The 24,955-nt window shown below is 40.7% G+C and overlaps 1 protein-coding gene across 8 annotated transcripts in view; it reads left to right on the forward strand.

Moving 5' to 3' along the window:
- The window catches only part of PKHD1 (PKHD1 ciliary IPT domain containing fibrocystin/polyductin), a 446,865-nt gene that overhangs the window by 160,272 nt on the left and 261,638 nt on the right, over positions 1 to 24,955 (forward strand). For all 8 annotated transcript variants that reach the window (XM_061196096.1, XM_061196099.1, XM_061196100.1 and 5 more), the window contains 4 exons: positions 16,692 to 16,902; positions 18,177 to 18,334; positions 20,590 to 20,781; positions 23,690 to 23,815. In XM_061196096.1, coding sequence (XP_061052079.1) covers positions 16,692 to 16,902; positions 18,177 to 18,334; positions 20,590 to 20,781; positions 23,690 to 23,815 — 687 coding nt within the window. The remainder of the gene's footprint in view (positions 1 to 16,691; positions 16,903 to 18,176; positions 18,335 to 20,589; positions 20,782 to 23,689; positions 23,816 to 24,955) is intronic.

A 24,955-nucleotide genomic window follows, 5' to 3' on the forward strand; every position in this document is an offset into this window, starting at 1 on the left:
CATACACACACACACACATTCTTTTTGTATATTCTTTTCCATTATGGTTTATCATAGGATATTGAATATAGTTCCCTGTGCTATACAGTAGGACCTTGTTGTTTATCCATCCTATATATAATATCTTACATCCCTCCTACACTGTTGGTGGGAATGTAAGTTGGTGCAGCCACTATGGAAAACAGTATGGAGGTTCCTCAGAAAACTAAAAATAGAATTACCATATGATCCATCCTTCTTATTTTGTGGTCTCTCGGTGCTGGGGCAGGTAGAAGAAGTGAGGCGGGTGCTGGGCAGGTAGAAGAGGTGAGGCAGGTGCTTGGCAGGTAGAAGAGGTGAGACGGGTGCTGGGCAAGTGGAAGAGGTGAGACGGGTGCTGGGCAGGTAGAAGAGGTGAGACGGGTGCTGGGCAAGTGGAAGAGGTGAGGCGGGTGCTGGGCAGGTAGAAGAGGTGAGACGGGTGCTGGGCAGGTAGAAGAGGTGAGACGGGTGCTGGGCAAGTGGAAGAGGTGAGACGGGTGCTGGGCAGGTAGAAGAGGTGAGGCAGGTGCTGGGCAAGTGGAAGAGGTGAGGCCGGTGCTGGGCAGGTAGAAAGATGAGAAGGTTGGCCAGCCTTTTACTGAACCATGCAGTTGTATCCTCTGCTGGGCATTGCTGCCTCTCTGGATAATACTGGCTGACTGCTGATTCTCTCTCCTCGACCACTGGAGTCCTGTAGGAAATCTTCCCACTGTTTTCCAGTGTGGAAGCCCCACCTGGGTTTGCAGTCCCCTTAGCTTCCACCAGAAATTTGGCTCAAGTCAAGCTACCTTCCCCAGAATCCACTTGATCCAGAGGAAACTTAAAAATCTTTAGACACCAGAGATGTTCCTCTCAGCACCCTTTCCTCTGTTCTCTCTCTAAGTCTCTTCTCCCCTGCTCAGATAAGCATGGGTAGCCCACACATATGCTGCATATGCAGACATCCAACCTGGGAAAAAGAAACCAGTCTCCTTTTCTCGCAGGCAACTGTATGACTGGGCTACTTTTGAAGCCCTTTTTCTTTGCTTAAGTGGAGAGAAGTAGCCTCAGATCTCCCTGTATGAGAAGGAGAGGAAAAGGCCATGGCTGTTCACTGAGGCTAATGACTCACCCCCACCTCTGAGAACTTCTTTGTATTTCCTCTCTTGGTTGATCATGTAGCTGGGGGCTGGGGTCTGTCCAGGCGTGGCTCAGATGGTGGAGTTAGATTAGCCTACTTTAAATAAGCCCCAAGGAAATGTCTGCTCCCTGTCTGTTTATGGCTCACATACAATGTGGGTGCTTATCTTCTTTTGTCCCTGGCCTGGGTCCTCTTCGTGGGTTTGGGGGGCTAGAAGTCTGTGCTCAACAGTTTGCTGCATATGTGAAAGGGTGCTGCAAAAGGATATTAGATTGTTAGGGAAGGCAGCTGTTGTGAGTGTGTGTGTGCGTTTTATTTGATTTAGGGGTGGGAAGAAAGTAAGATCAAAGCGAAAGGAGAAATAGAGGAAGAAGGATGAGAAAAACTAAAAACCTATTCGTTGCTTTCTGTAATCTTAAATTCAAACACACTTCAGTCCAACACGGCAGTTCTGGTCACCTGGTATGTTGTGACGGATGGTAATTACTCAGTCAAGTTCATGCTGGTGAGCGTGGTTCCGGTGGACTTGGAACCCTCAGCATGTAGGATGGCCAGTGACTAATGACTGGTTCTCTATTCAGAGCACATGAGGATTGGTCCTTAACTATGTGTCTCTGAAAATATAACCAACACCACCAACAAAAGTGAGGCAGAAATTTTCTCTGTTGCCTAACAAGGCTTCAAAAAAAATCCAAAATACCACTATTCTTTATGTGCAATAACAGAAACATATCTGGTAAAATCTCATTGATTCTTAACTGAGATAACTTACAATTTGTAACTGCTTGATCTGGGCAAGAGTGACCTTGGAACAATGGATTAGAAAGGGTTCCTTCCATTAAGAGTATAAAGCACACCTTAAGGAACTCATTTAAACACTTTAAAGTGAACATGCTGTTTTTAAGGTCCTTAGCATTTTAGGTGTTTACATGTAAATGTATAATGCTAATTAGAAACGAGTTCTAGCTATCCGATAATCCAAGTACAGCAGGAATCCCACTTAGAAACACATTATAAGATACTTTAAGTTTCTATATATACCTGAACATCTTGACATTCGTCAGGTCTTTTTTGGTGGCAAGTGACAGAAAACCCAATTTGAACAAAAAATAAGGGCACTTATTGCCTCGTATAACTAAAACAACTGGAGGCACAGCTGAGTCCAGGTGCTTTGATGAAGTCATTAGGCCTTTGTTTCTCTGCAGCTCTAGGTTCTGCTTTCTCCTGAGCCGGCTTCCTTTTCCAATCTGACTCCTAGAGGTAGAAATAGGCCCCTGTGGCTACAGATGAAATAAGGGCTCTTTTCCAATGACTATATCTGAGCAAATTCCAACATTTCCCCTCATCAAAATTTCACACCCCCTTTGTTTTTCCCATTTGGCTTTTAACACTGTCAAAATGTAACATATTATTAATATATTAATAATATATAATAATATTATGACATATTATATAATATATAATAATAATATTATAACATATTATAATATAACATATTATATATAGTTTATTTGTGATATTTATTGTACTTATTCTAGTGTTTTCCCTAGTAGAATGTATGCATCATGAGGGCAGGGATTTTCCTGTTTTGTTTTGTTTTGTTTTTTATTGACAATATCCTAATCCCTACAACAGTGGCTGGACTCATAGTAGGCTTTCAAGAAGTAAACGTTGTGTGAATAACTGAATGAAAAGCTTAAGCAGAAGACTCAGGATTAACTTTGACCCTGTTTGGGTCATAAGCCCATCACTGAAGCTGCTACCGTGGCTGGGGAAGTGGTGCTCTTACTGGCTGGGATGGAGCAAGTGTATGATTGACCCCCCAGAACTACATGGTCTGAGACTGAGAGAGGATGATTCCTTAAAATTAGAGGTGTGTTATCTAACCAGAATAAGAGAATGAGCAAGTAAAAACAATAGCTTGTGTACTTTTAAAATATTTGACAATCTGACATTTTTACTACTTTTACTAATTTGGAATTGAAAATTAATAAAATTTTACTGGATATTTCAAACCTGTTTAGTTTGCCTAGGAAAATAGGAAAAATTCCAATCAATTACTTCACTAAGTAAAACCAAATTCACTATTGATAGAAACACAATTAATAGAAAATTTAGAATTAAAAATTCTAATGTCTAACAACATTGTGATATTTTCTAGATTCAATTATATGTAGAAAGTGTTACTGAAAGTATGAGGTTGATTTGTAAGATAGTTTTTAGTTAGGGGATTCAGGACCACATGGATCTTGATCTGGACTGGCCACTCTTGTGTAAATATGTATCAATACATCCCGGGGAATGGCCAGCTAAGGCATCAATATTGCGTATTAGGGTTTGGCCCAAGCCAAAGAGAACCTCTTGTGAACAACGATGTATCATGTGACTAATTCTTGACTAAGCTATGAAGGGGATGGGCAACGAGCTTGCGTTCCTTCCTTATCCCTAAGGCCACACAAGACACTGGGGACTTTGCCCTTGATGGATGACAAGTCCAGCGTAGCCAGTCAGTCCAAGAAGAGAGGAGAACACACTTGCCCCAATGCTCAGGGGAGAGCTGGTCTTGCCCACCTATTCCAGGCCTTTCTTGAATAGGAGGCAGAAACCAGGGAGCTGCCTCCTGGACCCTTTTCCCTATCCTTGAAAGGGGAGGAGAGTAAAAATAGAGACCTCCCCTTTGTTTGGCCTAGTGAATTTTCCATCCCCTGGGACTTAAAGGCAGAGTCATTGGCATGTTATAAATATTGGTAGTCTAGTAGAGTCTTTAGACCATATGAAAGATAAATTAGGAAGGTATTTCTCAAATTAGAACAATGGATTTGTTTTAAAACCGTGAACTACTTCCTTCTAAAATTCTAACCGTTGATAGAATGAAGTAATGAAAATAGTACATAAGGCCTTAAATTTCCTATCTAAGCCCTTATAGTTCCAAAGGTTTTTCTGTACTTCCTTTTGGCAGTGTTAGTCATGAGTGAACAAGTCTCTGTATTAGTCAGGGTTCTCCAAATAAATAGAACCAATGTGATATCATATATATACGTATAGATAGATAGGTATATAGATAGATATAGATACAGATATACAGATATCACATTGGTTCTATTTATCCGGAGCACCCTGCCTACAGTGACTATACAGTGACTTATTCATTCACTAATTCACCTATTTATATATACATTAATATAGATATATATACATATGAAGAAACTTATTATAAGGAAATGGCTCATGTGATTATAGAGGCTGAGACCTAGGAGAGCTGATGTGTATGTAGCTGTAGCCTGAGTCCAAAGGCCTGAGAACCAGTGGAGTCCATGGTGTTAGTTGCAGTTCAGAAGCCAGCAGGCTTGAAACCAAAGAGCCAGAGTTTCAGTCCAAATCTGAAGCCTGGAAGAGACCAGTGTCTCAACTCAGCAGTTAGGCAGGAGTTCCAGCTCACTCAGGCTTTTTGTACTATTCAGGTCTTGAATGGATTACTGGATGAAGCCCCCCCACATTAGAGAGGACAATCTGCTTTACTGCAGTCTATGGATTCACATGTTAATCTCATCCAGACACACCTTCCAGACATGCTAGAATAATGTTTGGCTAATTCTCTGGGTACCCCAAAGCCCAGTCAAGTTGACGTATCACCGTTACTAAAGTGGATCCCATTTTCTATAACTGACCCTGCATCATATCTTAGACACATAATCCAGGAAGGTAGCAAGCCTCTTGTCTTGACACAAAACTTTCCAAGGGAGATCCACGTCTTCCTTTGAAGATTTCTGTAGTTTACTTTCTCCTTCTAGGTCATGAGGATCTTGGCTGACATTCTGCATCTTCTCCAGATGAACTTGGCCTTGCTCAGTCACAGAGCACTCACTCATCTTCCTCTGGATGAGCGTTAGGAGCGAGGACTCTGGAAGTAGGCTGCTTAGCTCCAAATGCCATCTCTACCTCTAACTGTCGGGTGGTCTTTGAAAAGGTCAACTCTTCAGTGTTTCAGTTTCCATGTACAAGTTGGAGAGATGATTCTAAAACATTTCTCATGGTGCTGTTAGGTGGTTTAAATGAAACAAAACATGTAAAGCACTTAGCACGAGGACAGGCATTGAGTAGTTACTCAGTAAGTATTATTATTATTATTATTAATTATATGCCTACAGTTTTGATTTGATGAAGCTGCCTCTCTATTCTAAGAAGGCTGGGATGGTTTTTATTGCTTTTCAGTAATCTGTCATCTGGAAACATGGTTGTCATTCTTGATACCCCCATCTCTATCGTTCCCCGTATTGTGTCCATCACTAGGTCTTGATTTTAATTCTTGGGTAACTCCTCTCCACTTCCATGACTATTACCTTAGTTCATGATGCCATGAACTTGTGCCTGGACTATTGTTTAAGCTTTCTAGTTTATCTTTTAGTTGCTATTTTCGTCCCTCTCCAATTCATTGTTTACCCTGGAGCCAGGGTGATCTTTTCACAGATCTGTTCACATCATGCCCCTGCTCAAAACCTTTAGTGGCTTCCTGCTGTCCCTGGGAAAAAGCCCAAAATTTCTAACATGGTTATAGCACGCTCTCTAACTTAGGTTTCTGCCTGCATCTCCTGCTGTGTTCTCCAACCCTCACTCCTCCCTCACTGCGGTGCATTTCAGTCTTAGTAACATTCTTTTAGCTTATTAAATGGTTAATGTAGTCTAGATTTTACATTTTTTACGTTTTTGAGTACCAAAAGAAATTCAGCTTTGTTAAGTAAATGGAATGCTCCATAGGCAGGAGCATGTGATTTTTCCTTCAAAGAGAATTCTTCCACATGTATCATCAAAGCAATATTATTAATAGTATTGCTTTCAGCCTGGTCCTGAAGAAGGAGTATCACTGGATTGGGCATTATATTCAGTATTTGTTAAAATTGGATTTTTACCAAGATCCTGGCACTTTATAATTTTCAAAGCTGCTTCCCATTCTTTCCTCTCATTTAACTTTCACAACAACTCTGTGAAGTAGGAACGACTGGGATTGTTACTTTCATCTCAGAGATGATGAAACTGGAGCCCGGAAGGGGAGTTAACTAGTATTCACTCCATCCTCTTCATAGGCTTATGACGCACATGGGCTTTCTGTTATTTTGCATACACATAGCTGGTGTTTACCTGTGGCAGAAAGATAAACAGACGATACTCCTTCCAGGTTTCTGGAGCATTCTTCCTAATTTTAATTTTTTCAGGTTATTTTGGGATTCTAAGTAGGGCTTTGTTCCTTTTGGCTCCCTTTGTAATATTCTTGATAGGGGTACAAAGAACCTGCTTCTTCCCCAGTTTGTTTCTTATGTTCAGTATTTTTTATGGCATTTTCTGATTTCTAAATGGCAAATCTACAAATATCTTCTTTTATGGTTTCTGCCTTTGATTTCATGTTTAGAAGATTCTCACCTGTACAAAGACTATATAAAAATTTATCTATTTGTTTCCTGGTACTGTTATTGTTGTTTTTTTTTTTTCACATTAGTGTCTTTAATCTAGGGTCAGCAAACGATGGCCCATGGGACAAATCTGGCCCATTGCCTATTTTTGCAAACGAAATTTTACAGAAGCACAGCCATGCCCATGTGTTTAGGTATTATCTATGGGTGCTTCATGCTGCCATGGCAGAGCTGAGTTGCAACAGAGACAACCTGGCCTGCAGACCAAAATCTATTCATTGTTTGGCCCTTTATAGAAAATGTTTGCCAACCCCTTCTTTAGTCCATCTAGAATTTATTTTGATATAGTGTATAAGTTAGTTATTTAATTTTTTTTCCAAATGGTTGGTCAATTTTCTCAACACTATTGATGCAACAGTGCAATTATGGTATGCTGAAAAATGACCTCCAAATATGTTCACACCCCAATTCCTGGAACCCATGAAGGTTTGGCAAAAGAGAATTTGCAGGTGTGATTAAGTTAAAGATTTTAAAATGGGGAGATTATCCTGGATAATTCAGATGGGCCCGATGTAATCACATTGGTCCTTATCAGAGGGACACAGGAGGAGTCAGAGGAGAAGGAGATGGCAATGGTGGAAGCAGAGAGAGGAGTGATGTGTTTGAAGATGAAGGAGGGGCCACAAGCCACAAGCCTCAAGCCAAGGAATACAGGTGGCTAGTAGAAGCTGAAAAAGACGAGGAAACAGATTTTCTTCTCAGAGCCTCTAGAAGGAAGCAGCCCTGTCGACACCTTGATTTTAGCTCAGTGAATCCAATGTTAGAATTCTAACATCTGGAACCATGAGACAGTACATTTGCATTGCTTTTTTGAGACACTAATTTTGCGGTAATTTGTTATAGCGGCAATAGGAAACTAATGCATTTCCCTGGGAATTTTAAATGTTACCTTTATCAGACACTAAATTCTTATTTGATACAGGTACAGATTAATGTCTTTTATAAATAAAGAGCTTTTTAGAACAAATTTAAAATCTGGCCATGGGTGTGAATAGACATATCAGTATAATTAATGCAAATAACCAACATGAATGCATGTGGAGAGGGCTTGGGTTATCCTGTGCTCACAAGGAGGGAGAGATTCTTTTTTATTCTAATGAGTTTTCTCCAATCTTCGCCTCATTAGTAATTACAGAAATGCAAATTAAAACAAAAGTGATTTTTTTTTCTTTTAACCATCAACTTCACCAATATTAAAAAAAGTAGTAGAAAGTCTGAGGAATGGGCATTCACATATACTGCTAATGTGTATAGAGTATGTGCAGTCTTTCTGTAAGGCAATTTGGTAATAACATCAAAAGGTTAAAACTAGGCATATGCCTTGATATGGCAGTGTCACTTTTAGGAATTTATACTAGTGAGATAGATGATCATGAGTATGCATAAAAATTACACTCAAGAATGTTTACATCTGCACTGTTTATGAAAGAAAAATATTGAGAAAAAACTGAATATGAAGAAATAATGGATTAGTATATAAAACACAGATTTTTAAAGTGGGATACTATGATGCTATAATGATATTAAATAGTATATAATACAATTGAAAAATGTTCCTTCTCCATTAAGTAAAGAAAATTTCACAAAATGGTATGTACAGAATTATAGCATTTTTGTTTATATGTATATGAAATTTTGTCAACATATGAATACAGGAAAAGAAGGACAGAAAAGACATATATTAATCTGTTGTAATAAGATCATGGATGCCTTTATTGTCTTCTTTTGCTTCTCTATATTTTTATTTTAAACATTATACATTTATTGCCTTTCTAAAAGAAATTATGTTATTAAAAAATAGCTCTTTCCTCACTGTCACCTCCACTCCACAGCCTAATCCATAGCAATGATTATCAAAACAATTGTCTATCTGGTCAGAAATATGTCTGAGTTTTTATCTTTTTTTTTGACAATGAATAGAAGTGGATGTTAAAGATACTCTATAGAAGTCTTTATCTCTGACCAAGTGGATCTTGCCCCTCTAACTAACGAACTTTCCGCACAGTTCTATAGGGCCTAAGAATGGCATTTGTTGAACTGGCCTGAAATTCACACAGGAGCTAGGAACAGCATTCCAGATGTTTCCACTTATCTCACAATATACGATTTCCTTGGTATTTTGAACTTTATCCTTTGATTCTTCTCAGTCACTTTTAAATCATAGTAGCAACAGTAAAGCTCAGATTGGTTAAAATAAAAAGTTAGCCTTTCTTTCATACCTCTAGAAAAGGCCTTCAATTATAGTAGGGCTCATTGCACCATCCAAATAACCTTGCTTAGCCTTGGTCTAAACCTTTGTGCCAAAAGAATGGCAGACTTCTTAGCACTGGGGACAGATGCGGTACCCAGGTCTTTCATTGCAGGGCAGAAATGCTTGCTGAGCAGCTGTGTATGGAGCCAGCTGATCTGCACATTTAGAGAACGGCTCCATCAGTACCGCTGGAGATTGACCAGTAAGGATGCAGGAGGTTCGCAGTGCACACACAGAGCCAATCTCATACAGGATTCCCCCGCCAGGGTTTGTCTTCATCCAAGGGAGAAATCACAGCGAGTGATTCTCAAGGGCAGAGGGAAATGGTGCACGCAAAATGCCTCCATTCCATCTCTTTGGTTTGCCAGATAGTCTTGTATTAATGCTAATGTCACAGTCTTCTCTTCTAAAGTATAGTAAATTGGATCACCTCCGATTCACAAATGGTTTGGGTGCAAAGAATTCCCTTCTAAGTTGGTTGTTTGCAACTTGGAATACATTTGTTTAAAGATGGTTGGGATTAACATATACACACTACTATATATAAAATAGATAAACAACAAGGACCTACTGTATAGCATAGGGAACTATACTCAATATTTTGTAATAACCTATAAGGGTAAAGAATCTGAAAAAGAATAGATATATATGCATAACTGAATCACTGTGCTGCACACCTGAAACTAAAACAATATTGTAAATCAACTATACTTAAATTAAAAAAAAGAAATGCTGATAAACCTATGGTTAAGGGCCTATGTGAGCCCTCAAAAGTGTGTTTTACTTTTCTGTCTAATGCTAAGGGGAGTATAGCAGCTGACCTCTGTGTATACGAATAATTGTGTGGGGAAGCAGGTCCATTTTCAACATGGGATGTCAGGGACCCATCTCTCTGGGCTCTTATCCCATTTGGACTCTACTATATCAGTCTTTTCTTGTTGAGTACTAGTGACAGAGGGTGCTAAGTCCCTCTGCCCTGAGAGTGGCTTCTGTGGCCCAGAGGTGACACGATGGCCTGGCACAGTGTGGGTTCTGGGAGCAGAGAGAGCCAGCTTAGATGCGAGGTGGAGTAATCAGCAGTAGTCAGCCCTTTCCTAATTCCTCTGGTTACTTATAACCTTCTGCTGTTGTTAGGGTAGTATATGATCAGAGAATCTGGGCCAGCTGCTGGCAGGGAGAGGGGAACTGAGAAACAGTAGAAAGCCAGGGTTTTCTCTCCACCCCTTTCCTCTCAAAGCTCATATCCTGCTACTCTACCTTCTATTGGCAGATGGATGAAATGAACAGTGGGAAACAAGGCTCAAGTACAAGAAATGCTGGGCAGATGCCCAGAGCTTAAAAATTACAAAAAAGAGCAAGGAGATGGGGGAGGAATGAGTCCTCAAGCAGGTGTATGGAGAACTAAAACTTTCCTTCCACTGCATTATTTTCTTTAATTATGGGTAAATGCATACCTTCAATTTTTTGGTTTTCTTCCTTCTTCTGATCCTCTTACATTCCTCTTCATCTGCCCAATCTTTGAATGACGATGTTCCCGTGGGCTTGGTCTTGAATATTCTTCATTTATAATATGTACTTTCTCTCAAGAAACCCCACTTATTCCCAGTGTTAACCTTTATGCACATATTTCTTTATATATCGAGCCTCAGATCTCTCTTCTGAGCCCCAGACTCAACTTTTTACTTGGATATTCTCTTTAGTATCTAACATGTAACCTGTCTAAAATGGTCATCTAAAACTGAATATGTCTAAAACTGAATACTACTAGAATATAAACTACACGAAGGCAGGGATTTTTGACTGTTTTTCTCACTACTGTATTCCCAGTACCTAGAACAGCACATGGCACATAGCACACAGTAGGTGCTCAAAAAATATTTATTGAATGGATTTGTTATTTTTATTTTTTGTTATTTTTTCCCAAGATGTCCCTGTTGTCTACTGACTTGCATCAGCTCTGGATCTGTAAGGCATTATTAACCTCTTTCCCCTTACCTTTAGAGCCAATCACCCAGTCCTCTTGATTCCCCAAAAGGTACCTCAAATTTTTATACTCCTCTCCAGATCCGCTGCCTTACTCTTATTCAGACCTCCAAAACTTCTTGTCTGATCTACTACATTAGCCTTCTACAAACTGCAGAAGGCTTCTACATACACCTCTTACTTTTATGCACTTTCTTGCAATCTACTCTTCATGCCACATCCAGTGTGACGCTTAAAACCATAAATTTGATCAAGTAACTATTCTGAATAAGGTTCAGTTCCTTTAAAGCAGGCCAAGAGGGTCCGGCATTATTTGTCCCAGCTACACCATGGCTTCTTATTCATCTGCTCCAGAAACCCCCATCTCCATTCAGTCCCTGGAGCACATCAAGCTCCCTCCTTCCCCCCTGGCTGGCTCCTACCCAGCTCAGGACATGACTCAGACTTTTCTCGTTCTCCCCAGTGTGCAGTATATACAGTTTCTCTCTAAGGATTCTCTCCCCTCAGTTTGATATGTGAGCTTATGAACTTAAAATATTGCTGGTCTCACAACAGTATGATTCCTTAGTTGTCATGTGAAATATTTCTTTGGTGGTTTCCAAACCACTTTTGGAGTAAACTCTAAGCTCTTTGGGAGGGCCTGCGAGGTCCTTCCAGGGCAGGTCCTGCTCACCTTTCCAGGTGCATTCCCACGGACCCTCCTCAGGTCCCCATCCCTGCCATACACCTGCATTCTGGCCGTGCCACCTCTATGGCAGTTATTTGAATGTGTCATGTTGGCCAACACCATTGTACACAGTGTTGCCTTTGCCTGGAGGGCTCTGCCCATTTTGTCCTCTGCTCCACCGTGGCTTATCCTTCAAGACCCAGCTCAGTTGTCACGTCTTCTGGGAAGCATTCCCAGAAACAACCCCTGCCTCTGTGTGAGGTGTTCCATGTCTCTTCACTGGCGGACCCTGGGTGTCCCTCTGTCTTAACACTTAACAGAGTGCATTTGGGATTTTTTTTGTCTATTTCCTGTAGTATTCATGGACCCCGGAGGGCAGTGACTCCGTTCCCTTTATGTCTGTCTTGCTAGTGCTTGACAGATGTTCATCTACACAAAAGAAAAGATAGCATTCATTGTTTTGCTATGAATAATGGTGAAGCTGCATGCAGAAATAAGGGGAAATAATTTACATATATTTGAGAAAAATATTTCTAGTTCTTTTGTGAATTTCTTTATATTTCTGTTCTGATGTGAACATGATTTTGATGAAATGATTCTTTCCTCCCTCTTTCCCTCCTTCCCCTCTCTGCCTTCCTTCCTCTCACTCTCTCCCTCTTCCCCCCCCCCTTCCCCCCTCCCCCTGCCGTTTACTGATTTGGAAAGGTCTTGGCAGTTATTCACTTGGAATAAATTGAACGATTGAAGTCCTACAAAACAAACAGAGGATAATTAGTGATTTTAAAGTGTGTTAACCCACAAAGTTGATTTTCTTTCTCTCCATGACCATTTGGCAAGATGATTCTCTGGGCCTGTGTAATTATGGATGAATGGCACTGAAATGCTTGAACCATAATTTGTAGGAAATACAATTATGAGTAGAAGTCATTAGTGGGAGTAAATGAGTAATTTGTTGGTTAACAGGTCAAAGTTGAAAGCCCAAAGAGGTTAAACATTGTATTAAATTACAAGTCAAGAGCATAATCTTTTTTCTTGTAAGCATATGCATAAATTACTGAGCTTTTTAAACTGTATTTTTATATGGCTTTTCTTTTTTTTTTGATTTGTGGTACAGAAAGGAAGGGAGACACCCGAGCTGGGTTTCTGAAGAGTTCTGTGAAGTGAAATGACTCACATTTGAAATGTGTACGATGCTGTTTTCATCAGAGAAGTCGGTTGATCTACCTTGTATGGCTTTTAAATAGTATTTATAAAGTAAAGGATATACTGTTTTGAGTATCAAAGCTAATTGGGTACAGTTAATATACAGTTACTTCCAGAGGCTAGAATTCCATTAGGTGTCCAGTTCTTTGGTTCTGGATTCAGAAGAGCCAGTTTCAGAACTTGGCACTGACATCTCCTACTGTGTGATTTTGTCCTGGAAGCGTTATTTTAGCTTCCTAATCTACACAGTCTGTTAAAAGGAAAACAAAACAAAGCAAAACCCAGAAAACCAACAGTTCTTACTTCAGAGTAACACTACTTAGCATAGGTTGGATTTATTCTAAATTCTCAATAATGCTTGTGTTGTTTTTCAGCTTTTTACATGCTGGATATCATATGCTCATTTAGGTATATATCTGATGAAGGTTTGTAAGTGATTGTCCATATGGCAATAGTCAGAATAATTTAAATCCCTATGAGTTGAATGCTAATCATGAACCCAGTTGACTGCTGTGTTAGAAATTGCGACATTTGTAAAGGAGACATGAGGCAGTGGCCCTGCGTTCAAGGTGGGGCAAGAGACATATGTACTGTAATAATTACAGAATAACTTGGTATGAAATATATGGTGCTGACTATAGGTTGCATCACTCAAGTCTCCCAAGGCCTCCCTGAACACTCTCAGCCTGTGGATATTTCAATAGTGATAACAAAAGTATTCCTGCTCACCTCCCTCAACTCTCACAGATCCTCCAGCCCTTACCAACATCCCTGCCTGCTTGTTATAGGTGTTCTCATGACAATTTCATCAGTTAGTCTCTTTTCCTCTTATTTTGGTTTTCTTGGTCATTGTGCTCCCTTCAGGGAGGCAGCTGGGGGCTGCCCTGCTGCCCTTGCTTCGGGTACCTGCCATGAAAATACTGAACACAGGGTGCCAAGGGTGCAGACTTTCATTGCTGCCCAGGTGGTCCAACCCTCAGGTGTGGGAGGGTTGCGCTCCATGATGGAACCAAAGGCAACCACCGTTGCCACTTGGGGTCCCACCGGACCATCTGGGTGCCAAAACTTTGGGGTGCTTGCTTCTCCATGTTTCCATCATGATTTTCCTCCTTCAGTACATATTTATTGAACACTTATTATATACAAGACACTGTGATATGCATTGGTACTATGATGGTGGGCAAGTAGAGGTATAACTTCTGCCCTGTTTAATAGGGGAGATGGAGAATGACAGTAATAGAGGTCAAACCACATGTGTTAAGTGCTAGAAAGGAGAGGGACACAATGATACGACAGATTATAAGTCAGGGTTTGACCTAGTTTGGAGGTCTCAGAGGTTTCTCTGAAGGGCCAAGTTGAACATCGTTCTGAAGAATGAGGCAGAGTGAGTTCATGAAGGAATCCCAGGCAGAGGAGCATCAGGTACAGAATCCATCTGGAGAGTTCCTTCAGGTTCTTTCCTCAGGTTCAGTCATGGGTCCATGAGAGAGAGCCCATGTCTGAGACAGACCCCGTACCATCTCTGTCATCCTTTCCTATCTGTTCCTTTGTGGAAACTTCTTCTCCCATGGAAAGCAACTCAGTCAAATGGCCCACAATCCAGCCAGACATGTGGCTTGCCTAGTCCGAGACGTACACTGACCTTTTACTCCATAAGAACCCCCTTATCACTGTGGCATCTATAGGAGGCAGTGGACATCGGCATGGGCTGAAGTGCTCCCTGACATCCAACAGAAGAGGTGAGGCTTGAGCTGTTTTTAGGAGAGCAGATGAGGGGAAGAAAACTGGGCACCCGGTGGAAGGGATAGAACAGGCAAAGGGGTAGAGGTAGGAATGATCCTGTTAAATGAGAAGAAGTACAGTAAAGAGGCTTCCTGGAATGGAGAGTTTATTCAGGAGTCAGAGACCATACAGTGGAGTCTGATTAAGGAGACTCTTGAAAGTCAAGAAGGGAATTTGTGCCTTTGTTACTGAGTACTGTAGGCAAATACGGCAGGTTAATGAACAAAGAAGGGATGTAATTAAAAAAGAACAATGCATAATGGTCAGAAGAATAAAAGCTGTTTGCAGAGGGTCTAGCTCAGGTGATTATTAAATTTATTTTGACATTCTCCAGTTTGAGATGATGGTAACTCATCCAAATATCCATATCTGCTATGTAGCTGCAAATATGAGGCTGGCACTCATGAAACACTCAGGTTGATGTTTTAGTCAGACATGTAGAGGTGTGTTGTTTTTGCAATGAGAGCGAATAAATTATGAGATAATTTTACTGCTTTCTAGAGGCTCTGTCAACATTTGAAAGGTCTTAAGTTTATGTTAATAGTTAAAAATTCACTTCAAAGATTCTCTGTGATTTTTTTCCATTCATTCTGACTTGACTATTATTTATAAGAATGATTAGCTAAAAAATATCTTTGTTGTGCCTGTTCTTGGTTCTGCCACATGTAGCTGCTTGTTGATAGGTGCACAGCAGGTGTTTGTTGAGTATTGACTGAGTATTATGAACCATTGATCAAGCGTTTAACAGAATTTTGTCCTTGACAAACATTTTCTATGCATATTAGAGATTTTTCTGCGCAGACATTCAAGAACAGATCATAGAAATTCGCATATATATGCATATACATCAAAATAGACTTTATTTCATTTATTGTTCCCAAAGGTTAAAACATACAAACCAGGAATAAAATTAAAATTATTTTCTTTTTGGGATGATTTATGTCTTAATTTTCACCTGCTCTATAATTAGAAATTTTGAACTCTGGGAATTTTGTTTTAAGATAAAATTATTGCCCAAGTAAACTTCGGAAATTACATCATTAACCCAGAGACCTTCCTAAGCCTAGAACAACATTACTGGTACAATGCCCCCGCCACCCAACACAGACAAATAAATAAAGAGGGAAGTTTAAAATAATTTGAAAATGATTTATTGTTGCCCACCTCTGTAGTTAGAGATTCAAGTATTATTACTTTAGTGCAACAAGGGAAGACAGGAAGTTGCTGTGGGCTAGAGGTAAATTATGATCTGTTGCGAAGGAGGAAGGAAATGTGCTGAGGAAAGGAGAAGCTGGGAGTCAGCCTTGTGTTTTCTGAGGTATTGCTTCAGGTAATGGCTGGAAAAAAATCTTTGCCTTGACCCTTGCTGGAAAAGGCCAGAGTAAACTACGAGGCTGGTTAAGGAGCAGCATACTGGTTTGGGGAGGATCAGACGGCTGCCCTGAAGCCTAAAACAAACTAAGGTGTCTAGAGTCACACGTCCCCCCTTGTTCAGCTTTGCTGAGCCATCCTCTCCTGGATACACCTTGTCTTAGAGTATAAGGGGGTCACTTGATACCCTAAGACTTAGGACAACCATTCTGAGGGTAATTTTGACTTAACTCTACTGTTACTATTTGTACAGTGAGTTGAAGTCTTCAGTTTAGAAATACATGGTGAACTTCTATCTTGGAGAGTCTACTTGGAAGAAGAAAGAGGTGACCAATTTCATCCTCAAAACAGTGTGATGCAAGGAAGGAAGAGAGAAGACTAAAATATATTGAGGGTCTGTTATGTGGCAAGGTCCACACTAGTTGTTTCACAGATATTTTCTCATCGAATCGTCCTAAACCCCCAGGAGGGAAGGCTTTGCTGCCTCTGCTTTGTAACTGAGGAAACTGAGACCCACCTTTAAGTGTATCACCCAAAGAAACATAGTTAGACTATGGCAAGACTGTGATTCAACTGTAAAGTTAGTCTGACTCCAATTCCTGTGTTTTTCACCCCATATCATTCTCTATCCTGGATTACTTTTATTGTCCCTGTGTGACAGACAAAAAAAACCCCAATATCCAAAAAAGTGAAGGCATTGGTGCCTATTGAGCCTGAAGCTTGCTTTCCCAGATTCTTCTTTCACAGGATTTTTTTGGCTGAATAACATCACGTTCATATTAAGTTTTAAAAATGTCTAAAGGCAAGTTTCCCTCGGACTTGCTTTAGGTTCACTCCCAGAAGTAGTGGTCACCCATCTTCGAGCAGCTGCCTATGCCCGTGACACAGTGTTGGCTCTGGAAGATACTGTGGACTGGCACACGGGGGATGAAGTCATTGTCATCAGTGGGATGGGTGCAGAAGGCACCAAGCCCTTGGAAGAGATTGTCATTGTGGAGACTGCACAGAATACAGACCTCCATCTGAGGTCACCCTTGAGGTACTGCATGTCACCTTGCCTCCTTTTAGATGGAAGAAGATGAGGTCTTCACTGTGTTGGTGTCTGACATTTGTTTATCTTTCAATAACGTAGTTTTACATTAAATAATAGTAGACATTCTGACAAGACGATTACGAAGCATGAAACATTTGGAAGATTAAGACTTCTTAAATAAGTTTCTCTGGTAAGACTCTAGAACTTTTCGTCTTGCAGTAGATGGTCAGTGCAATAGTCAGCATAGTTCCTGATTTTCACATACTTGTGATGATAGTTCACTCTTCTTTATCTGAGTTTCTAAAGAAACAGAGCCCCAGATGGAGAATTAGGCTAATTTAGTGGCTTACTATTCCTAATAAGGTTTGGAGTGATACCGGTCAGAATGGCCATCATCAAAAAATCTACAAACAATAAATGCTGGAGAGGGTGTGGAGCAAAGGGAACCCTCTTGCACTGTTGGTGGGAATGTAAATTGATACAGCCACTATGGAGAACAGTATGGAGGTTCCTTAAAAAACTAAAAATAGAACTACCATATGACCCAGCAATCCCACTACTGGGCGTGTACCCAGAGAAAACCATAATTCAAAAAGAGTCATGTACTACAATGTTCATTGCAGCTCTATTTACAATAGCCAGGACATGGAAGCAACCTAAGTGTCCATCGACAGATGAATGGATAAAGAAGATGTGACACATGTATACAATGGAATGTTACTCAGCCATAAAAAGAAATGAAATTGAGTTATTTGTAGTGAGATGGATGGACATAGAGTCTGTCATGCAGAACGAAGTAAATCAGAAAGAGAAAAACAAATACTGTATGCTAACACGTATATATGGAAAAAAAAAAAAAAGGTTCTGATGAACCTAGGGGCAGGACAGGAACAAAGATGCAGACGTAGAGAATGGACTTGAGGACACGGGAAGGGGGAAGGGGAAGCTGGGACGAAGTGAGGGAGTAGCATGGACATATATACACTACCAAATGTAAAATAGATAGCTAGTGGGGAGCAGCTCCATAGCACAGGGAGATCAGCTCGGTGCTTTGTGACCACCTAGAGGGGTGGGATAGGGAGGGTGGGAGGGAGACGCAAGAGGGAGGGGACATGGGGATATATGTATACATATAGCTGATTCACTTTGTTATACAGCAGGAACTAACACACCATTGTAAAGCAGTTATACTCCAATAATGATGTTAAAAAAAAATAATGCAACAACAAAGATTTTGGGTGATATCTTCAGATGTGTCATTTTCTTTTTCTTTGTTTCAGATATTCTCACAACTCCACAGAGAACTGGGTGGCTGGAGAGCTCCATGTTTTAAAGGTCATGGTGGTTCTCCTCAGCAGGAGTGTTACCATACAGGGAAATCTCACTGATGAGAGGGTGCAGCTCCTTGCTTCATGCCAGAGGGCCAATGCTTCAGAAGGTAGAGAAACATTTTGTTGGGAAGTCCAGTGGGTGAAAAAGAATGTTCTTACTGTCCAATGATAAGTGGTATGGTTGACTTCTTTCAAGTGCATGTTCCTAATATTCTGTAGTTTTCACAGTGCTCTTGATAAGTCATCATTTCCCATCCTGCCTTCAACCCCCTTGTGAAAGAGATAGACAAAAGTATCTGCTTGAGAAAGTAATTATTTTTCTGGGGAAAAATATTCGTGTTAAATAATGAAATCTGGAGAGTTGAATTAAATTTCCAGGTTAGAGGTTATAATGAAGTCTTGACACTGATTCCAGGCCTCTTCTAAAATTCTCAGGAAAACTGATTAATGCCAGAGTCAGGGATACAGGCAGCACATTCTTATGGGTTAGACCTGTAAGGCTCTTCCCTCCCTCCACCACCCCCAGTTTTAGAGTTCGTTTTCTGAGTGAAATTACCACATACTTTAAGTAAGTGGTTGAAAAAGTCAATTTATCTTCTAGAAGAATAACAGACACTGAATCACACTGATGTACCTATTAAACATCTATTTCAGGGATGGTTAGTTTAGTAGGTTATGTTTTGGTTTCCCAGGCTGTGGATTATGAGGCTTTCACATGTTGTGAAGACATCATTTGTCAACTTTGGTCCAGGATCGTGTGGGTGTCAAGGATGACTCCCAGGCATGAGCTCTGGATGGATGAGGAGGCTATTTATTGAGATGGGAAGAGGAACAGGTTTTGGGGGTGGGAGGGTGGAGATCATGAGTTTAATTTTGTACATGTCGGGGCTGAGATGCCAGGCCAGCATGTGAGTAGAGATGTCTGGTAGTGTCTGGAGCCTGGAAGAAATGTCAAGGCTGGAGTTAAAGGTTTGAGTCATGCCTATGTATAGATGCCTGTGGGTGTAATGTTGGGATGTGGTTGGGTAAGAGGGACCTTGATCCCACTCCCCACCCCTCTAGTCATCTAGCTCATAAATGTGTCATTCTGAAAAAAATGTTTGCATCCAGTGGGTTAGAATCCAGTGACTGCCAACTTTAACAATTCTGCTGAATTGGGACCTGCAGTCTATTCAAACTCTCTTGGTAATTCTCATACAGGTATTCTCAGATCATATTGTACAAATCATGGCACTTGATCATGCTGCAAGAGAGACCATGCTTCTAGGTTTACACCAGTATAAATCTGTTTTCTCCTAATGGAAAAAAAACCCTAGTTACACCACAACTCTTAAACATTACTAAACAATCTAAAAATAAAACAAAATTCATAGACCCTTATTAAAAAAAATAATATGCCACTCACCTCTTCTTTGTGTGGGGCTCAAGTATGGGAACAAGGTAGCCAAATACAATAACAAGAGGTCTGGACACTGGAAAATATTATGGATCAATGTCATATATAATCAAAATTGTGACAAAGTGTACAAATATAAAACACCTCTTTATTCACCTCACACATTCATCCTTTGGGTGCTGGCAAATGACTGTTGAATGGTCCATCATTTTGTATTAGTGACATTTCTTCTTTGGTTTATTAACCTGGATAATAATGAGTTAATTCAGGAGATGATTTCTTCTCCATCCTGAGGTCAGTCCACACCACCAAATGCCATGTGTCAACACAAAGCGTCTGGACCCTGAGGTCACAACACTTTGGTAGTTGCGTGTGGTACTATGTTCATGCTGTCTGCTGTTCTCACTAGGGGCTCTGCTGGGAAGGAGACCCTGGTGTGGGGGGCTGCTCAGTCACTCCTCTGGAGCCCTCTGCCATTTCTTCAGTGGCATGATTGCTGTGCTTCCAAACCATAAAGCGGCAAAATATCGGGAAAGCCCCACTGGACATCTCAAGACTAAAAAGAGCCGTGGTTACACTCAGCGCTCACATCTCTTCCCTACAATTATCCACCACGAGAGGGTCATTTGATTGCACACTCCCTCCGGGGGATCTCTTGGATTGAAATAAGCATCTATTTAGGTTGGGTTTGTGGGTTCTAGTCATCCTCTTTGTGACAGTAATTAAGGTGATTGATTTGGGGACTTCTGGAAATAATAGAGTGAAGGCAACATCATGTCCTAGTTATTGGATGTTTTAATTAATAATCCAAAGAGGAGAATCAAAGTAAAAGGGAAGTAAGATTATTAAAGGAAATAAACAATCATGGTTTGCCCTTTGTGCCAACAGTGCCTTTCGTACTGGGAGATTTGTCCCGAAGCATATTGTAAATACTTCTGCTCCCCTTGACTTCGTTCTGTGTTTCAGGTGATTTGCAGAACTGTTTGTATTTCAAGAGTGAGAAGATGCTGGGATCCAGGGATCTGGGGGCCAGAGTCATCATTCAGTCTTTTCCGAAGGAGCCCAGCTGGGTCCAGTTGAAGGGAGTGCAGTTCCGGGACTTGGGGCAAGCCTTCTGTAAGCATGCGAGCTCGCTGACTCTGGTGGGAGCTCTGAGAGGTAAGGAAGCCCAGGCATAACGTCTCATTTTTCTTTCCTCTTCCATATTCTAGGCTCTCCATGCAGGGGGTCCTGGTAGGTGGTATGTGGGGACATGGGGGGGGATCAGAGATGGATAACTATACCCTAGATCTGTGGTTCTCAAACTTTAACATGCCTAAAAAGTCACTTGGGGAGCTTATTAAAATTCTCACTTAGAGACCCTGCTGAGACAAATTCTGTTATAAAGTGGGCCTAGAGATCTGAATTTTTAACAAACCTTCTGATTCTGGAACAAGTAGTCCAAGGAGTACCCTTTGAGAAATGTCACTATAGGTACAACAGATGTGGAGGGAACCACACAAATCCGTGTTTTGAATGCTGCCACTACGATTTACTGGCTTTGTGACTGCAGGCAGATTGACATTGAATAGTGTAAATCATCAATCAAGGCTAGCGGAAAGCACTTCGTGAAGATGTCCTAACGCAGAGGAATCTCCTGCTGGGAAAATGGGAGAGAATGGCTGAGAACCAGGCACCCTTCCGGGGGATATAGAGCGGGCAGAGTGTGCAGATCTTGGCCAGACCTGAAGAGATAGGAAGGAAGTAGGAAACATCCAAGGCAGGTGGGAACAAGTAGGTAAAAAAGATCAGAATCAGAAAAGAAGAATGTGACCAGATGTACTGATAAAGGCTCTGAGATCAAAGTTGGAGGGATGTGGGAGCATCCAGGGCAAAATGCCAATGCCAGAATCTGATATACAGACATGAGAGACTTGGGTACAGATGCTGAGTGATGAGGACAGCAGCTCCGTCTCACAGTTATGCCCCCCAGACCTCAGCACCTCAGCACCCACATATGCCAGCTTTGCCTTCCTTGATAGGGTGGTGCTCTGGGGGCTGATGCCTGGCAAAGCACATCAGGGCATATTGGAGGTTCAGGTGGGCCTTGAGAGGTGCTAGAATTTCAACAGGTAATGACAAAGTAATCCTTGAGGTCATTGAAAGCAAGATCCTGGCTAGCCAGCTGCAGCATTTTTTTTTTCTTGTTTCAAATCATCTGCATGCCAAGAATGTCTATTTATCCTAATTTTCCAGATCTCTTCCAACTTATTTATTTCTTTTTACGCCCCTATAGGAGGATGGTTCCTCACATGGCTCTTTCCCTAGTACATTAGGACCATCAGTATCTTTGTGTCCTTCTCTCTGTTTCTTCGGTCTCATGGTGCTTATGATGCTGAGGAATATTTCATGTGGGCCAGTTCCAGTAGAAGTGAGGGGAGTAGTCACATATGAGTTATCAATGAACATAATCAACGCCCCCATCAAAAACTCACTTAATCTGCCTCCTCAACCTCTGCTTCAGAGTACCTGCACTTTTATTTATTTATATACATTAAGTTTTATTTGAAAAAGGGGTCGGTGCTTAACAAACGTTTGAAATCCACTGAATTAATACATTATCTCCTGTAGGTCTCTGTTAAAATGCAAATGTGTTTCCTGGGAGGGGGAAACCCATAAACACAGAGGTTAGAAACTTCTGGCATGCTTGCCAAAGAATCCTTTATTGATTCATGCCCTACAGACTCCCATGACCTGTATGGCCAACTGTCTCCAGTTATTGGAGTTGGAGAGTGTTGGAATTTTTGCATGCAAGCTGCTTTTAAAGGTTTACCGAGCCCTGACCTCCACCCACAATAGACAGCTCTGTAAACACATTAGTACTTCCTGGTTGTTCAGATGGACAGGCGTATTCTGATGGAGTGACGTTATGGTGGAGGTCTGGAGTCGGGAAAAGTCTGCAGCAGGCAGTGTTTCCTATGTGAGTGGGTATGGATGGGTTAACTCATTTGTGACTGATGTGAGGGCATCTGGTACTGGGGGAGCTGAGGTCGAGGGGAATCTACAGGCTCTGTGTCTAGGGGACATCATAGTTGAGAATTTTCTTGAGAGTCCCAATTTAAAAGTCAAATTATTACATAATCCAAAGTCATTTTTCCAATACTTCAAACATTTGGTATTGATATAATCTCTCTCACTACCTGGAAATAATACAAAACTCCTTTTTGAGGATTTATAATTTTACTATCCAAATAATACATTTTTATTATTTTAATGTGAGTTTCCTCCATCAGACTCAAGATACACAAGTTCAGAATTTACTTAGTTTTATTCATCTTTATGTCTTCGGCACAAGGCACAATTCCTGAAATATATAGTTGATTCTCAGTAAATATTTATTCATTGATTGATTCAGTCCACATGCATTGATTTGGGGATCATAAAATATGCCATGGAGCCAGTGTAATGGTTTTCCTAAAATGTCAATGTCTCTTAGTATGGTAGAGGGTATTTCCCCTTCAGTTTCACAAACCACCGTATTCAACGGTGGTTATATTCAATAACTTTGCTATATACCTGAAACATTGTAAATCAACTATACTCAATTAAAAAAATTACTTCATAGCTCAGGAAATAATGACCACCTCTCCTCATGCCAGAGGCAGTTTTCAGAGATCAGGGTTGGTCCATAAGCCGTGCTCTTCACATCGTCCTTAACATCTTTTGAGCTGCTGTCCACCATATTGTGATCAGAGTAGATACCAAAGATGACGGCCAGTTGGAAATCTTGACGGCCACGCATTCCTCTGTGGTTAGACCATACTATCTCTTTCTCAGGTGGTTTTCTTTACTAACACGTGGTCCTTGGATTCCACCCTGCTTATCTTTGGTATCTTTGAGGTACCTTGGTCTGTGCTGCCCATTTTCTTGATTTGATTTATGCTGCCAACTCCTTATTTCTTGAGTTTTATATATTGTGTGGGAGAATGTTCTTAGTTATATTCTAGCTTGCTTTGGAGATGATTAACAGAATGTGAGGAACCTTCGAGATTCCCATCTAATTTTTACCTTCCTCTTTGCTGTTCAGGTTCCTACATGCAGGGCTGTACCGTGTGGCGATCTTTCAGCAGAGGCCTCAGCATGTCGAGGACCTTGGGCCTGAAGGTGGACAGTAACGTGTTCTACGATATTTTAGGCCACACGCTGCTGGTGGGTAAGTGAAACAAGCTTGTTTAATTTTGGCATTCTGGTGGAGGACACATCATTTAATAAAAGGAATCATCCCCAAATTTAAATTTCCAATTTGTAAAAACTTTAGCCTCTGATCATTAGAAATAGGCCGTAGTTTAAAATTGTAATTTTAAATTTAGTCATTACTGATTGGCTAACTAAGCTTTACCAATAGGAAACTGATTTTTATTTTTTATTTATTTTTATTTTTAAAATTTTATTGAGGTATAGTTGATTTACAACGTTGTGTTAATTTCTTCTGTACAGCAATGTGACTCAGTTATACATATATATATATATATATATATATTCTTTTTCATATTCTTTTCCATTATGGTTTGCCACAGGATATTGAATATAGTTCCCTGTGCTATACAGTAGGACCTTGTTGTTTATCTGTCCTATATAATAGTTTGCATCTGCTAATCCCACACTCCCAATCCTTCCTTCCTCCACCCCTTCCTTGGCAACCACAAGTCTGTTCTCTGTCTCTGAGCCTGTTTCTGAGGAAACTGATTTTTAAAGATGGCATTTCAGTTCAGGTTAATAAATATACAATGGGAGATTTTAAAATTTATTGTCAGTAATTTTTTTTTTTTTTTAAACATCTTTATTGAAGTATAATTGCTTTACAATGGTGTGCTAGCTTCTGCTTTACAACAAAGTGAATCAGTTACACATATACATATGTTGCCATATCTCTTCCCTCTTGCATCTCCCTCCCTCCCACCCTCCCTATCCCACCCCTCTAGGTGGTCACAAAGCACCGAGCTGATCTCCCTGTGCTATGCGGCTGCTTCCCACTAGTTATCTATTTTACATTTGGTAGTGTATGTATGTCCATGACACTCTCTCACCCTGTCACATCTCACCCCTCCCCCTCCCCATATCCTCAAGTCCATTCTCTAGTAGGTCTGTGTCTTTATTCCCATCTTGCCACTAGGCTCTTCATGACCTCTTTTTTTTTTTTTCCCTTAGATTCCATATATATGTGTTAGCATACTGTATTTGTTTTTCTCTTTCTGACTTACTTCACTCTGTATGACAGACTCTAACTCCATCCACCTCATTACAAACACCTCCATTTCATTTCTTTTTATGGCTGAGTAATATTCCATTGTAT

This window comes from Eubalaena glacialis, chromosome 7 (assembly GCF_028564815.1).
Source record: "Eubalaena glacialis isolate mEubGla1 chromosome 7, mEubGla1.1.hap2.+ XY, whole genome shotgun sequence".
NCBI lineage: Eukaryota > Metazoa > Chordata > Mammalia > Artiodactyla > Balaenidae > Eubalaena > Eubalaena glacialis.